Genomic DNA, 15,389 nt, shown 5'->3' with positions numbered 1-15,389 from the left:
CCAACAGACTTTTTGTCTTGTATATACTTAACTCGCTCCTATTTCTTAAGGCCTTATGCAACCAACTATCTCTTATTATGACTTCGTTTAAGGTGGCATTCTTCTACAACATGGGTTACCTTTCCACAAAAGATACAATTTACAGGATCTCGTGGGTACATTTGACCCAGGTGAGCGTGATGACATTCTATTTGGTTATCACGTCATCCTAGGTTGGTGCTTTTGTAAGCCAAGCTATCCACCTTATGATCCAGGTTCGAGACCATTGATTGAAGTAGTTCAACTGCTCCGGTCAAGGTATTTATTGCATTGATCATTTCATTATATGACATCTAAACCGAAACATATTTCTCTAATCAGGATAGATACAAAAATAATAATTTAATCAATAAATACTTACAATGCAATGTGGATGACGGATGATCAAGAATCATTATATTCTCTGTTGCTATGATACCATTTATAACTCTCCCAAAATCCCAAATTTGTAATCTTTTTAGAAAAAAATTGAAAGCTTTGTAATCATTCTTTTTTTAGAGTTTAAAATAGCAGTTTAGCAGAAAATAGTGTTTGAAGTGACAAGTTAACGGACCTTGAGCGCATTATAGGCGAACTTTCCTTTACACAATAGATTTGTATCTTTATATAAGCATTGAAACCATATAGATTCAAAATAAGGTTTTTGATAATAAAATTTTATACAAAAGAGAAATTTCAAAAGAAACCCTGATATAAAATTAGAAAACGTGCTTAGAAACAAAAATCAGAGAAAGAGTGGAATCTTAATATTATTATATCATCGCGTCATCTCCTGTCATACCGACCTAATCATCATCTATACCCCATAAAATGGGTCAGACTTATGAAAATCTGGTAGGTGCATAGATATCAAAATTAAGAATAAAACTAACATATGTGTTGTTCCTTTTGTGATGTGTAATTCAGAATAAGTAAAATGAATATGATAATCTTGTTTCGATATTAATTGTCCTGAGGGTACGTACAGAAGAAACGTAAAAATAACTAAGACTGCCCTAAAGTTTATTATTTTATATATTTTGATACCTCGGACAACTAGTTGAGTCTGTTCTTAAGGGAACAACCAGTGACCAAGAGAGAATTTTCTAGAGGCATTCATGACAAGGGATGCATCTAACTTCTGCAGAAGTTCATGGGATCTACCACCTACGATAATTTTTAGTAGCTCTCTCTCTTAACTTTGGTCACCGAGTTCAATTGTTACTCAAGGAGCATAGTTGTTAACAACTTGTCCATTAAAGTTTTTGTATCATCCCATCCTCTCCCTTAACAAAACCAAAGAGACGAATGAATATATGAGTTTCTATTTTAACTGATGACCCATTCTACATGCCCTAATCCTTCAAACGAAATTGAGCATCTTGCATGTAAAGGCGATCATCACCATTTATTTAATTTTATTTTTATCATTATGCATTTGCACGTTATGAGGTTACCATAAACCTCTCATTAAATCATCGTAGTACTAACATATCGTGCATGTCTGATAGTACCACTACGATGAGAAGGATATCAGTTTCTAAGAAAGAAACCCCAACATCGTTTAAAATTTTTTCAAGTTTCGTGCTTTAGGCTGGGAATATCCGAGTCATTTCGGATACCAAAATGAAGAACCTAACGTACATACCACTTAGGGAAACGTAGTCGAAGTCTTTCTGTTATGCAAGTTTGAGGGAAAGACTCAGTTGCGAATATGCAAACACCAAAATACTTATTTTGTTTTCGAAATAACGAAGCGGTGGTTCTGCCTCTTGTCTGACAAAAACAAATGAAGAAAGAAGAAGAAACAGGGAGTGGGGAAGAACAAACCTGAGGGGTGGGGAGCAACTGCTCCAAGCGCTGGCGAGAGGGTCGACGAAGGGGATCCCAACATGAACATGAGAGAAAGACCATAAGGGTGCGTCGAGAATCGGGGGTCGAGCAAAGAGAGGGAGACGGGAGGGTGGCACTGGTGAGGGAAAATAGAGAGAGAGAGGGAGTCCGATGAGCATCGTGGTTTTTAGGCAAGTAGGGATCCTGGCGAGGGGTCGGGCTTCAGGTCTCGGGGGAAAGGATCGAGAGGGGTTTCGGGTGTTCGGGGGGAGGGGGTTGCGTTATAAAAAGATAACCTCACAGGGGGGTTCAAAATAGAATACGGGGGAAGGTTGTGTGGACCCGAATCCGATCAAATCCAACCGGGATCTAAAACAAATTTTTTTCCTAAAGCACGAGTCTTACATTTCCTATAATTGGATATGGTTTTGTCTTAACAAATGCAACTAAACGGAATTAAATACGGTTGTATAAGGATAAAATCTCATACGTTGGCATCCTTATCCGAATTTGAATCTGTATGTGAACTATAGCCGTGTAGCGCATTTGAATTTGGATCTGAAATGATAAATCGGTTTAAAAAAAGAAAAGAAGGCTGAAAAGAATGGTTTGACATGTAAAAGGTGCAAAAGATTGGATTTGATTCAGATATGTGAAGATCCGACAAAAATTACTCATCTCAATCCATATCAAATCCAGAGAAGTCAGATCATGCAAGTCCGAATCCAAATTGAATATGCATTCGGATCTTTTTTTAAAGTCTATATTTCGAAATAATGTGCAAGATTCGGACCAGATGACCGACTGACTATGATCCATTTTCGCCCCAACCATTTTTAGCCGAAAAACCATACTAATTGGGCCCATGGTAGATTGACCCAGTACGACCCAGAACCGATCCGTTGACAAACCTAGTTGTGGCTGCTCATGTGGCCACCACCATCACACTTGAAGGGTAACAAGATAATAAGGGCATTTTCGGTATACACTTTTACCATTGAGCAAACTCCTCGGCACCGTTCGGCTAAACGTCCAAAGAATTCCCCCAATGACGAAACTGGCCTTGGTTGGTGTCTTATGTCAATGGGTTAGATTTGACCCCAATCCGACCCATATCACCCTATAGGGTTGCTGATAAGCAAGGAGGTCCGGTTAGACTCTGGGTCAGATTAATTTATTAATCCGGGAATGGTTTGTAAAATTTCATCCGCCGGACTCAAGTTCCAACAAAGATCTGCAATTTTGAATCTAAAACAAATAAAAACTATTATTTTACCGAGTATGATCCGTGCATGGTTCATGTAATCTTTATAGGATCCGGGTATAGTTTCTTTTATAATGGGTCTGATTAGATCCGGATTCAGACCCAGTATCATCATCTCAAATCTGAGTTTGATTCCACATGAGTCCGAATCAAACCCGACCCGTTGACACCTTATGAGTTTTGAGTAAGACTTAAGAGGAATTTACCATGGGCGTGTAAGTTGAGGAAGGCAGAAGTTAAGGATCTAGAGGTCATTCTTTTCTAACACTAGGGTATAACAGTCTTTCAGATGACAGCAAGACGGGTCTGCCCGGTGAATGAGTCCAGGCTGGCATTTGCGGAATGATTGAGTCTGGGTCCCACGTCGACCTGTCACACACATGCAGGAGGAGTCCATCTGAATTGGAGAACTATTTAATTCCGAAGAAGGCCCCGTTGAGATTGTTAAACGGACGAAAACACCTCTGCATTCCTTTTTATTTTTTCCTCGGTATTCATAAATACTTCGGGGTTTTAATGTCATTTTGGAAAACGCCGGCAATCCAGCTCATTCGGCCCCGCGGAATAAACGCACTAAAGTCGGGCTTGCCAAAAAAAATAAAAACATGAAATTTCGAAAACAGGCCTTACATTTGTTTCAAAGACCAAATTATCCTTACAAAACCTGACTCATGATTAACTCAAGTTTGCCTCATGGCCTAGTGGGAGAGATGGAATCAAAGGAGCAGCCATGGGATATGAGTGTAGGCCCTACATGAAATGCTGTATTGTGATTGGTTGTGTCAAATAGCCATGACACTTAGCCGCGCTCTACATTACTGAGTGGTTGATCAAGGTTTCATTTTCATGAGTATCTTATCTCAGTAAAAGCCAAAGTTCAACATAGTCTCCGGTGGGGAAGGGGTTACTAGCCTCGTAGTTTTATGCGGTCGGTATGACAGGCTGAGTCAGTGCAATCAAGTCTTCATGCCCAATGTACTTTCTTCAATTCATCAAAAAAGAAAAAGAAAATGAAATACTGAAATTTTATAAATAGAACACTATTCAAGGTGAGATTGCTTAAACTATGTTTTTTTTTTTTAAGGAAAAAGAGATATTAAGCAAATAGATTTATGTTGAATATGCCTGTGGGTCAGGTTGAGAAAATGTAGCTGATGCACATGATTTCCAGTTAGAAAGGAGCAGGTATACTTGGTGTATTTTATTATTACTTTTTCATGTTTTGATTCTAACTCTTGAATAATGCAATTAGCTGCTAGACTGTTTTAAAGCTTTAGTTATTAATAAGTTACTTTTAAAAGATTGGATGACAAAAAAGCAAGTACGAGTTGTTTGTATTTTGCGTATTAATGCATGTAGTTTGTTAAATTCATGTTTTATAAATTACTTTGGTGGCTCTTAAGTCAATTTCATTCATGATGTTCTCTTTTTTAATGGAAACCATTACTTGATGGTAGAATTGTAATTTTATCCAAAAACGTTAGGTTTATCTCAGCAATTATTATTTTTTAACTATGTCTGTTCCTTAAAAATCTTTCTGTTTCAAAATTTAGGAGAAGAAGATAAGGAAGTGGAGTTCAACATGGTTTGATCTTTTCTGTTGAGAGCGCTCAATGGTATGAAGAGAAGAACTACACACAAAAAAATATTTTACTGAAGTAATTAAGTGGTTAATGCAGATAAAAACTAATTGATAAAACTGTTTGAAGTATTTTATGAAATGTCGAGTGCTTATTTCACTGTCTCAAATTATTTTGCTGTTATTAATTAACTATGACAAGATCTATAACCCTATACCGCCATCCACCTACATAAGGGTTAACCCTAGTCGCCCAAATCATGAGTCATGGTTCTCAGTATTACAGATATTTTGAAAATAACATGATTTAATTGTGGTATTTTAAGGGGCGGTTATAATAGTGAAGACGTAATGTTTCAACATACCACCTATTTGAATAATATCACAATCATATCATATTGTGAGACAGTAAAAACATTTTTATAATATATTATATATTTTTTGCTTATTATTATACATAATTTATGTGTTTTTATTTATAATACAGAGAAATGGCTGTCATTTGGATACTTGGAATAGTTTTATCAGCATAAAACTAATCAAGTATATGAAAGTCACTTGGATATTAAGCCGGTAGTTAAGGTTCAAATTCCATGCGTGACTCTCTTAGGGCAAGGTGTAAGTTAGAGATGGCAGTGGATCGAGGCGGAGGTGTGTCTCCACTCTCACTCCATCTTAAAATTCTACCATCCATCCCCATCTTCATTCTTGCACCGGTTTTTATTTTAACTTTCATCCCGGCCTTCGTCCTCGTTTCATGTCCCCCCATTTATAGTTCAAACGGGGCGAGGAGAGGCGGAGCCCTGTTTCCTGCAAGTCCACTGCCATCTCTAAAGAATGATCGGGGATGGGGGAGGGCGGGGAGGATTAAGGATGGGGATGGGGCGGAGGAAAGCATAAGTTTATCCCCCGCATGAGTTTTTATTTTAACCTCCATTCTCGCCTCCATCCCGGTTTCATGTCTTTCATCCTCAATCCAAATGAGACGAGGCCACAGCAGAGCCCAGCGAGGCCTTTAATCTTAGAGTTGATCTTTCAAATCGAAGAAAGTGATTTGACATCTTCACCACTGTCTTTATACAATTTGTGATGGGTGGTGAGGATGCTAAATCACTTTCCTTAAAGTGAATTGGCAGATCACCTCATCTGCTCTCCTCTGAGAGCGGTTTCTCTGTTTAAACATAAAAAAAAAACCTAAACAGTGTATATTTTTGATCGAGATGGAAGGACCAGACTCTAAAGCGAGGCAACCGGTAAGGGCTAATTTGGTACTCAAACAATTGATTGGGGGGCATGATTGTAATTTCAGATACACAGGAAGAAAAATAGAAACAAGGGGATGATGGAGCCGTTTTTGGCGCCGAGCTTGGTGGTAATTAATGTCAGCGCGCGAGCCTTAAATACAAAAGGGAAAAAACGAAGTAGAAAGGGGGGAAGGCGTTTGTTTACTTAATTGGCTGCAAAACTTTCTAATGCTGACCGGCTACATTTTTGTGCATGGAGCCGAGCCTGTCTCACTGCCTTCCTCCTCTTTCTTCTCTCGCACTTATTATTCCTCCTCCCCTCTCCGTTCCTGCTGGTTCGTTGAGTTTCCATTGGTGGTCTTGCTCATGAAGTGGCTAGTAAGTACGTTGCTTTTTGGTTTGATTGGTGTTCCTTGATGCGTCGAGACTGATCTCTCTCTCTCTCTCTCTCTCTGTTTGATTTATAGTGGTTTATGATGAGTGGTATTATCAAAATTTGATCTTTTTTGAGTGTTTGGTTATTCGTTGCATGCATTTTTTGATTGAGTTTTTTTGAGCGGTTCTGTTTTTTTTCTTAAAAAAAAAGTGGTTCTGTTTGTTTTCTTAAAAAAAACTAGTTCTGTTTGTTGGGCAGTCCAGATTTTGTTGTTTATATAAAATTTTCTAATTATTTTGGTCGTTAGGATTCGCATTATCTTCCCCTTGTAACAAAATCTGATTCTCTTTGGTTTGTTCGGTTGGTCAAAACATGCATTCTGTAGGTTTTTTTTTTTGTTTTTTTAATGGTTTAGGTATTGTTGTGAATTTAAAGTTTACTTTCCTGATTATATTCTAAATGGTCATTGATTTTTCTTTTTTTCCCCCTTTTTTGGTCTCAAATCGAGTTTTTTTTTCTGGCCATGGAATTTATCATGTCTTTCATATATAATATTGATTAGTTTATTCATCGCCATTTACTTAACTTATTGGTGGTCGAGATTTTGCTTTTTCTTGTGTATTTTGATGCAGCCTTGATTATTGGTGAACTTTTCAATTGGTCTCATGTTTATTCAGAATTGTGGACGATGTTCCGTGTCAATTCGATATTTGTATTTTGATGGGCACAATGTGTATTAGGAAAAAGTGATCCCTTCACTATTTATTGATTCTACTACTCTTCCCTCTCATGCTCACAAATTGGTTAAGAACGGCTTGTAGTTTATAAACTCCATTTGGTTTGATTCAGATTCCTTTCCCTCTTGCGCAGGTTCTATTGATGCTTTTGGTTCTAAGCCATGGTGTTAATGGCAGTGAAGAAAGGAGCAAGTGTGCTCACTCTGCTCTGTTGCAGAAATCCGACGGCTGGCAGTGTGAAGACAATAGGATATTGAGGCCAAGGCCTCACAGTGTGTCAATAACAGAATTTGGGGCAGTTGGCGATGGGATCACATTGAACACATTGGCATTCCAAAATGCCATCTTCTACCTCAAGTCATTTGCTGATAAGGGTGGTGCTAAGCTTTATGTGCCTGCAGGAAAATGGTTGACAGGGAGCTTCAATCTCACCAGCCACCTCACACTATTCTTGCACAGAAGGGCCGTCATCCTCGGATCACAGGTTTGTGTAATGTATTTCTCTCTGCCATCTGTGGTTGTTTTGGTTTTGTGTTTTTTATCACAGTTTTTGTATTTTTCAATTGTTTGTAATTGTAATTCCCTGTTATATGTCAGCTAATGTTTGCCTAAAGATGAATTATGTTTCGAGTTTTGAAAAAGTTTTTGGTTGAAGTTGGGTCTCGTGATCCTTCTGGTGTAACTACTTGCAGTTAGTTTGATTGGTTTAGTTTGGAGTCTCTATCTTGATGCGACAACAACTAAGGATTCTCTTCTTTATCAAGTTTTGTTCGGTTGTGTGGCTTTTGTATTACGCAAGTTAGTTTAAAAGCAACAAGTTCAGCTTCGGAGTGTTCAATCATGCTTTCATCCTCCTAGAGAGTTATTCTTCATCGAGTATTCATTGACATGGCAAAGTCTTGCAACAGTCAAAATTTGGCCTAAAAAATAGTATTTATCTCATTATATATTAACATTTTGGGGGGTGGTTGGTGGGCTTTATTGTGTTTTTTCCTGTTTGTAGTGCTGGATCAATTTGGAGGTAGGTACCATGATTATACAAATACTTGGAAATCAACAGCTAATTGATTGCTGCCCTTTTAAAATTTGGGTATCTGATTCATATGCATTTCATACTGATATTTTGATGCACAACCTTACTGTAAATTATATCCACAATGAACATTTCCTTGTTTATGCATGAAGGAAGCATCTCACTGGCCTGTCCTTGACCCCTTGCCTTCATATGGTCGAGGGTTGGATGTCGTGGGTGGAAGGCGTAGCAGCTTGATTAATGGAGATAAATTGACAGATGTGGTGATTACAGGCATGTATATCTCTCTCCCTTCCGTCAACCTTTAGGACAAACTATTTAGCTTTAAAATCAGGAATTATAATGAGTTGGGTCTTAAGTCTAGACCATGGATGTCATGGAGCTAGCACACAGCAGTTTAATTCACTAATATACTTCAGCATTGAACAAATTTCATTCTTGCAGTGCACAGAGTGACATCTCTCTCTCTCTCTCTCAGTTGTCTGGTTGTTCTTGTATGAGTGAATTTTCACATGGATTTCATATATTCATTATAACAGGTGATAATGGCACTATTGATGGCCAAGGTGCCATATGGTGGGAGTCATTTCGTTCACACTCCTTAAACTATAGCCGCCCTCATCTTATGGAAATTACAAACTCCGATGACATTGTTATTTCAAACCTCACATTCATAAACTCTCCGGCTTGGAGCATCCATCCAGTCTACTGCAGGTAGGGAAGCCAACATCATGTTGTGATCAAAATTGTCATTCTAGTTTGTCAAGCAATTTGGATGTCCAGAACCAAGTTTTAGAGAAACGTAAAAGAGGAAGGAAATTACTGATAAGTTTCGTGTGATGATATTGCTGATAAGTCCTTTAGATCTTCTTGACCTTTTTATCATATACAGCAATGTGCAGGTTCAGAATGTGACAATACATGCTCCTCGAGATTCACCTTACACAGATGGCATAGTTCCAGGTCAGAAATTGTTGGCAGCATTCCATCTTTTCATTTTTGTTTTGTTTTTATTCTCTTTGTTATCTTTTCTTTCTGCATGGGGATTTTTGGATTATTATCTAGGGTCGGTATTAGATTGCTGCTGTCCTTGGATAAATAGCCCTTTTCTGCATATGTAGCAAATATTGCTATTTTTTTTACCAAATTCTTTTTTTCCTTTTATTGTTGAGCAGATATTTTTATTTGTCAATATAGAATTCCATGTGTCAAGAAGAATGCTGTAACATTTCAAGATCTGTTTGTGATAGAGTTCTATAAATTCTAGTTAGTGCAAGAATCAATTCTACAATCACTTTTATTGAAATAATTTATGCTCCTGCACGAGGTTGGGGCTCTCCATACATTGCTAAATATCATGCCCCAAGCATTCTTGAGATCAACACCTTAATCATTCTTGTTATGGACTTCTGATCTTAGAAGATGTTCTGAATAATTATCTTGCATTTGATATAGAGTAAAAGAGAAATGTAGTGTGTACTATCATTATGGATTGGAGGCTTGTGATGATCCTTGATGACGATGTGTTATTGATAAGAAGGTATTCGAGCATTTAAGATGAACATTCAACATAAGATACTTGATGACGATGTGTTATTGATAAGAAGGAAGCTAAAAAAGTTGTTCGAAACGCGAGGGCTAAGGTATATAAGGAGGTTTATGACAAGTTGGATACCAAAGAAGGCGAGAAGGATATTTATAGGCTTGCAAAGATGAGAGATAGGAAATCGAAGGATTTGGGTATGGTTAGATGTATCAAAGATGAAACGCAAAGGGTTTTAGTCAAAGATGAGGAGATTAAGGAGAGATGGAAAGATTATTTTGATAAGCTATTTAATGATAGTCATGCTCAAGATCTTGGAGACTTCTCCATTCCTTTTCATGAGATAAATCGTGACTTCATGCGCAAGATTCAAAAGAAAGAAATTGCAGAGGCTTTGAAGAAAATGAAATCAAGAAGGGCAGTTGGCCCAGATGGTATACCTATCGAGGCTTGGAAATGCTTGGGAGAGAAAGGTTTAGAATGGTTGACAAATCTTTTTAACTTGATTTGGCGAACAAATAAGATGCCTAATGAGTGGAGGAAGAGTACTTTGGTGCCTTTATATAAGAATAAGGGTGATATACAAGATTGCACAAACTATCGTGGTATAAAACTCATGAGTCATACTATGAAACTTTGGGAGAGGGTGATTGAGTCTAGGTTGAGGAAGGTTGTCATGATATCGGAGAATCAATTTGGTTTTATGCCTGGAAGATCAACTATGGAAGCTATACATCTTCTTAGACAACTTATTGAAAGATATAGAGAAAGGAACAAAGATTTGCATATGGTTTTTATTGATTTAGAGAAGGCATACGATAGAGTACCTAGGGACGTTCTCTGGTGGACAATGATGAAGAAAGGTGTTTCTCTCAAGTACATTAGTATAATTAAAGATATGTATGAAGGAGTAGTAACCAATGTCCGCACTTGTGGAGGGGTGACAACCAATTTTCCGATAACGGTTGGGTTACATCAAGGATCTGCTTTAAGCCCTTTCCTATTTGCGATAGTGATGGATGAGCTTACGAGATCAATTCAAGAAAATGTACCGTGGTGTATGTTGTTTGCTGATGATATTGTTTTGATTGATGAGTCTAGAGCTGGGGTTAATGCTAAGTTAGAATTATGGAGACAGACATTGGAAGCTAGAGGTTTTAAGTTGAGTAAGAGTAAGACTGAATATATGGAATGTCGGTTTAGTAAGCAACGAAGTAGTGATGGGAGTGTAGTGAAGCTTGGTGAGCAAGATATACCGGTGAATGATTATTTCAAATATTTGGGATCCATCATTCAAAAGTATGGAGAAATTGATGGAGATGTAAATCATAGGATAAAGGTTGGGTGGATGAAATGGAAAAGTGCTACTGGAGTGCTGTGCGATCGTAGAATGCCATTGCGGTTGAAGGGAAAGTTTTATAGGACGACTATTAGACCCGCTTTACTTTATGGTACGGAATGTTGGGCTGCCAAGAGACATCATATTCAAAAAATGAGTGTAGCTGAGATGCGGATGCTTAGATGGATGTGTGGAAATACAATAAAAGATAAGATTCGGAACGAAGAGATACGTAAGAAGGTAGGTGTTGCACCCATTGAAAATAAGATGCGAGAGAATCGTTTACGGTGGTTTGGACATATTCGGCGAAGGCCTAATGATGCTCCAGTTAGAAGGTTGGAGAAATGGGAAAATATATTAGTTAAAAGAGGTCGGGGTAGGCCTAGGAAGACTTGGATGGAGATGATAGGAAAGGATATGAATGCTTTGAACCTCACCGAGGACATGGCGTTGGATAGAAATGATTGGAGGAAAAGGATTCATGTGGAAGACCCAAAATGAATTTCTTTTTTGGTTCATATCGCTGACCCCAATTGTTTTGGGATGAAGGCGTTGTTGTTGTTGTTGTTTGTTGTATTCAACATAAGATACTGAGAATTCAGTGTTTGAAACTTTGAACAAAGGAATGTGGTAATATTACAGTAAGCAGGGACTTCAGATTGGTTATACATAAGTAAAATTTTAACAACAATGCATCAACAATGATGCGGAAATGAAGGTTCCAGGGAAAATATATAAGCTGCTAGCACTTCTTTGAAGATGCCTATTGTGTAGTGCCAGAAGGCTTTTCAAGTGTCAGCACAATTTGCTATGCACTTGGGTTCACTTTCCACATTTCCATCTTGGGTTTTAACATTCTAGGCCCAGTTATGAAGTAACCAAATAAGGGGCAAATATACAGCAGTGTTACATTAGTCTTGCCTGAAGTAAACTTGTTGACATTCAGATCTAAGACCATTGATTTTTATTCTTCTTTTTGTTTTGCTGCAAATCAGATGAGGAAAAATGCTAATCATGATCATGCGTTCTGGGGTAAATCTTTGCCTGAAATTTACCTGAGCCGGTGTCCTTCATTGTAGTTGCAAGTTTGGCAGCTCTATTCTATTGTTGAAAGCTTAAGAAACCTATCAACTATGCTATGCTGATTATTGGTAATATGCATCCAGTGCGGGGTCCATCCTAAATAAAGAAGACAATTTTGCTGTGCGATTGGTCCATACAACTAGAACCTCGTCAGAACTGTTTAAGAAGTTCCAACGAACATTGAACAGTGTAGAACTTAGTGTTGCTTGATGGAAATAAATGTTGTCGAATTGAGTTTTAGGTTGTCCTTTGGCATCATGGATGTGTTGAACGCCATTCTGAATCTGCGAATACTTTTAACAGATTTGATGGCTGAACAAGCCTACTACTGGCTTCATAATTTGAAATCATGTAACTATGTAAAAGATTTGAACATCAAAGATTCATCAATAAGTTTTGCAACACAAGCCTTAATGAAAAAGAAACATGGAGTAAAGGTTGTGATTAAACAAATCATATTAAACCATGGACAAAAAGTTGAGGCTGACAAAATATAAGGATGATTATCATGTTCTTGCAGTAAAAAAAGCTTTCTCAGTAATATCCCAGTGCTTCACAAGTTCACTAGAAGTATTGTTCATTCTCAGCTTTGTTTTTGTCAAATGCTGATGCAGTACATCAAAAATGTGTCTTCTCTCTTTGCAGATTCTTGTGTGAATATGTGCATTGAGGACAGCTTTATTAGTGTCGGCCATGATGCGATTGCAGTCAAGAGTGGATGGGATGAGTATGGAATTTCTTATGGAAAGCCCACTTCAGAAATACACATTCGACGTGTTTTCCTACAAGCTCCTTTTGCTTCTGCCTTTGCATTAGGCAGTGAGATGTCCGGTGGCATCAACCACATACGTCTGGAAAACGCTCAAATTCATAATTCTCATACTGGCATTACGATCAAAACAACCGAAGGCAGAGGTGGTCATATGAAGGATATATTCATCTCCGGCATTGAAATGGACAGCGTGAAAGTCGCATTCGAATTTACTGGCCATTGTGGCAGCCATCCAGATGATCGGTACGATCATTCAGCAATTCCAATAGTTGATCATATTACTGTGACCGACGTGGTTGGGACTAACATCATCTTGGCTGGTGATCTTGATGGAATTCAGCAAACACCATTTACAGTAATCTGTCTTTCAAATGTTGTCCTGAACATCATCCCCAGAACTTCAGTTCCATGGGTATGTTCCAATGTGATTGGCTACTCAGAGTTTGTTTTCCCTGAACCATGTCCAGACCTCCGAAACCAGTTCTCCAACTTAACATCGATATGTTATTCTTTGCTAGGGGTTGATGGGTACCCACAATCTTCATGACCCTTTTTCTTTTCCCTTATGCACATAATGCTTGGTCCCCCTGTACCATGAGTCCCTTCATTAAATCTTAATTTTTACCTGTCACATGGATACGGTTGTGCAAATGAGAATGTGGTCATTTTTCATGGAGTTTTCAATATGACTGGGGGAAGGATACGAGGGCCAAAATGGAGTGTCCTTGTGACATCTTTTTACATTCTCTTCTCTGTGCATGTAATTTTTTTCCCATTTTGACAATAAGGTCTCTCATCCTGCCTCTTTTTTCTTCTGTCACTACTCGTATCTCTGTGATATATCTGTCTTAATGCCATGTTGGCATGGCCATGTAGTTGCATTGTCGATGATGACAGTCATGGGTGGCACAGATTTAGAAGTGGTTTGTGCGAGCGGTTTGCCAGCTGGATATATATCTGTCTATTGTACAGCCACATTTTTTTTATTCATCTGTATGAAAATTTTTGTTAGTGTTTGGATACGGCCATGTTATTTTATTGGCGCTAGCGCATGCCAGTTTCTTTTGTTTCTTCATGCCCCTTTTACTTACTCCAATATAAGTCAGTCGAATTTATTTCATCTATATCTGTCTTCCAGAGAGAGAGAGGGAGAGGGAGAGGGAGAGGGAGAGAGTTTTGGATTTTTGTGGGTATATTTATGACAATGGCCACAACGGACACCACCAATGGTTTGGCGCTATATGGGAGGCCTGTATACCTGTAGAAGCATCTTCTTTAACTTTTTATTTTTTGAGGAATACCAACCGTTGCCCCCTTGCCCTTGGCCTGTTTACAGCGGTAAAGCTCCTCTCTCTCTCTCTCTCTCTCTCTCTCTCTCTCTCTCTCTCTCTCAACTTTTAACTGTTGCCTCTTCCAGCTTCCCTTGTCACATGGCCTCTCTCTCTCAAATTTTAACTGTTGCCTCTTCCAGCTACCCTTGTCACATGGTCTCTCCCTCTCTCTCTCAACTTTTAACTGTTGCCTCTTCCAGCTTCCCTTATCACAAGGTCTCTCTCTCAACCTTCTTTCCTTTTTCATGTTTGCCACAGTAAAAATCAATCTCTCTCTCTCTCTCTTTCTGCAATGATGAGTGCTATATTTGATTCATGCTGGACCAGTTGAAATTTTGAGTTATGAAAGTTGGACCCAAAATTTGGACCTTAGTCCATCTAGAATTGCAGTGCTTCTTGAGACTCTGATTTGAGCTTCGATTAGTAGAGTTTTCGGATCTCTGTCCCGCAACTTTCAATGTGTGTTTGGGCTCAAGATGGATTGAACTGAAACTACGTTAGTCCAGAGTGTCTATGCAACTTGCAAATTCAACCAATTTCTATATATTACAAAATAAAAAGATCCAGTTCTATACTCAATTTGGACCCATCTACAAACTCATATCTAGATTTGATGTTATGTATAAGGCCAGTCCTAAATTTAAGTTCATGTTCTATCTATCATTTTCTATATTGATATAAAATAAAAACCCAAATAATACTTGGGTTGTTTTTTGATCGACCAAATTTTTTTAATCACATATGAGAGAGAGAGAGAGAGAGAGAGAGAGAGAGAGAGAGAGAGACTGCCTCTACCGGTTGCATCAGGTCTCCCACATGGCTTCAAGCCATTGGAGGTGTGTGATTAAGGGTGTCAATGGGTCGGGTTTGACCTGGACCTGACCAGTACCAAACCCTATAGGGCCAGGGTTTGGTAATAAATAATAAGGTCCGATTGGGTCCAATTAATATATGGAATTGGGTATGATTTGTGAAATTTCATACCGGAACTGGGCACGACCCAATTTCTGACTAAGATCCACATATTTCAATGTAAAAAAGATAAAAAAAAAGTATTTTACTGGGTCTGGTTCAGGTAATTCTTATAGGATCCGGGTATGGTTTCTCTTATGGTGGATTCAGTTGGACTCGTGTCCAGACTTACTACCATCATCTCAAATCAGGCCTAGGTCTAGTTCAATCTGGGTCCAAACCAAACCCGACACATTGACACCCCTAGGTGTGATGCAGCTCTAAC

General features: G+C 38.4%; 1 protein-coding gene across 1 annotated transcript; it reads left to right on the top strand.

Moving 5' to 3' along the window:
• Positions 1-6,127: 6,127 nt before the first annotated feature.
• LOC149833643 (putative polygalacturonase) lies at positions 6,128-13,945 on the top strand. The gene is made up of 6 exons (XM_090010920.1): positions 6,128-6,316; positions 7,185-7,535; positions 8,237-8,357; positions 8,624-8,798; positions 8,977-9,047; positions 12,695-13,945. The coding sequence occupies exons 1-6, from the start codon at positions 6,167-6,169 to the stop codon at positions 13,366-13,368; spliced, it is 1,542 nt and encodes a 513-aa protein (XP_089867046.1). The 5' UTR covers positions 6,128-6,166; the 3' UTR covers positions 13,369-13,945.
• The last annotated feature ends 1,444 nt before the right edge of the window (positions 13,946-15,389 follow it).

The sequence above is a fragment of the Nuphar pumila genome, chromosome 6 (assembly GCF_984573655.1).
Source record: "Nuphar pumila chromosome 6, dmNupPumi1.hap1.1, whole genome shotgun sequence".
Taxonomy (NCBI): Eukaryota; Viridiplantae; Streptophyta; class Magnoliopsida; order Nymphaeales; family Nymphaeaceae; genus Nuphar; species Nuphar pumila.
The sequence above is the reverse complement of the archived record's forward strand: the minus strand, read 5'-3'. Positions and strand labels throughout refer to the sequence as shown.

What these genes read in the sequence shown, in the direction of transcription:
- LOC149833643 (XM_090010920.1), top strand. Translation starts at nt 6,167, where the DNA reads ATGCTGACCGGCTACATTTTTGTGCATGGAGCCGAGCCTGTCTCACTG. An exon ending in TCTTGCTCATGAAGTGGCTA is followed by an intron (nt 6,317 to 7,184) that starts GTAAGTACGTTG and finishes CCTCTTGCGCAG; the next exon opens with GTTCTATTGATGCTTTTGGT. An exon ending in CCGTCATCCTCGGATCACAG is followed by an intron (nt 7,536 to 8,236) that starts GTTTGTGTAATG and finishes TTATGCATGAAG; the next exon opens with GAAGCATCTCACTGGCCTGT.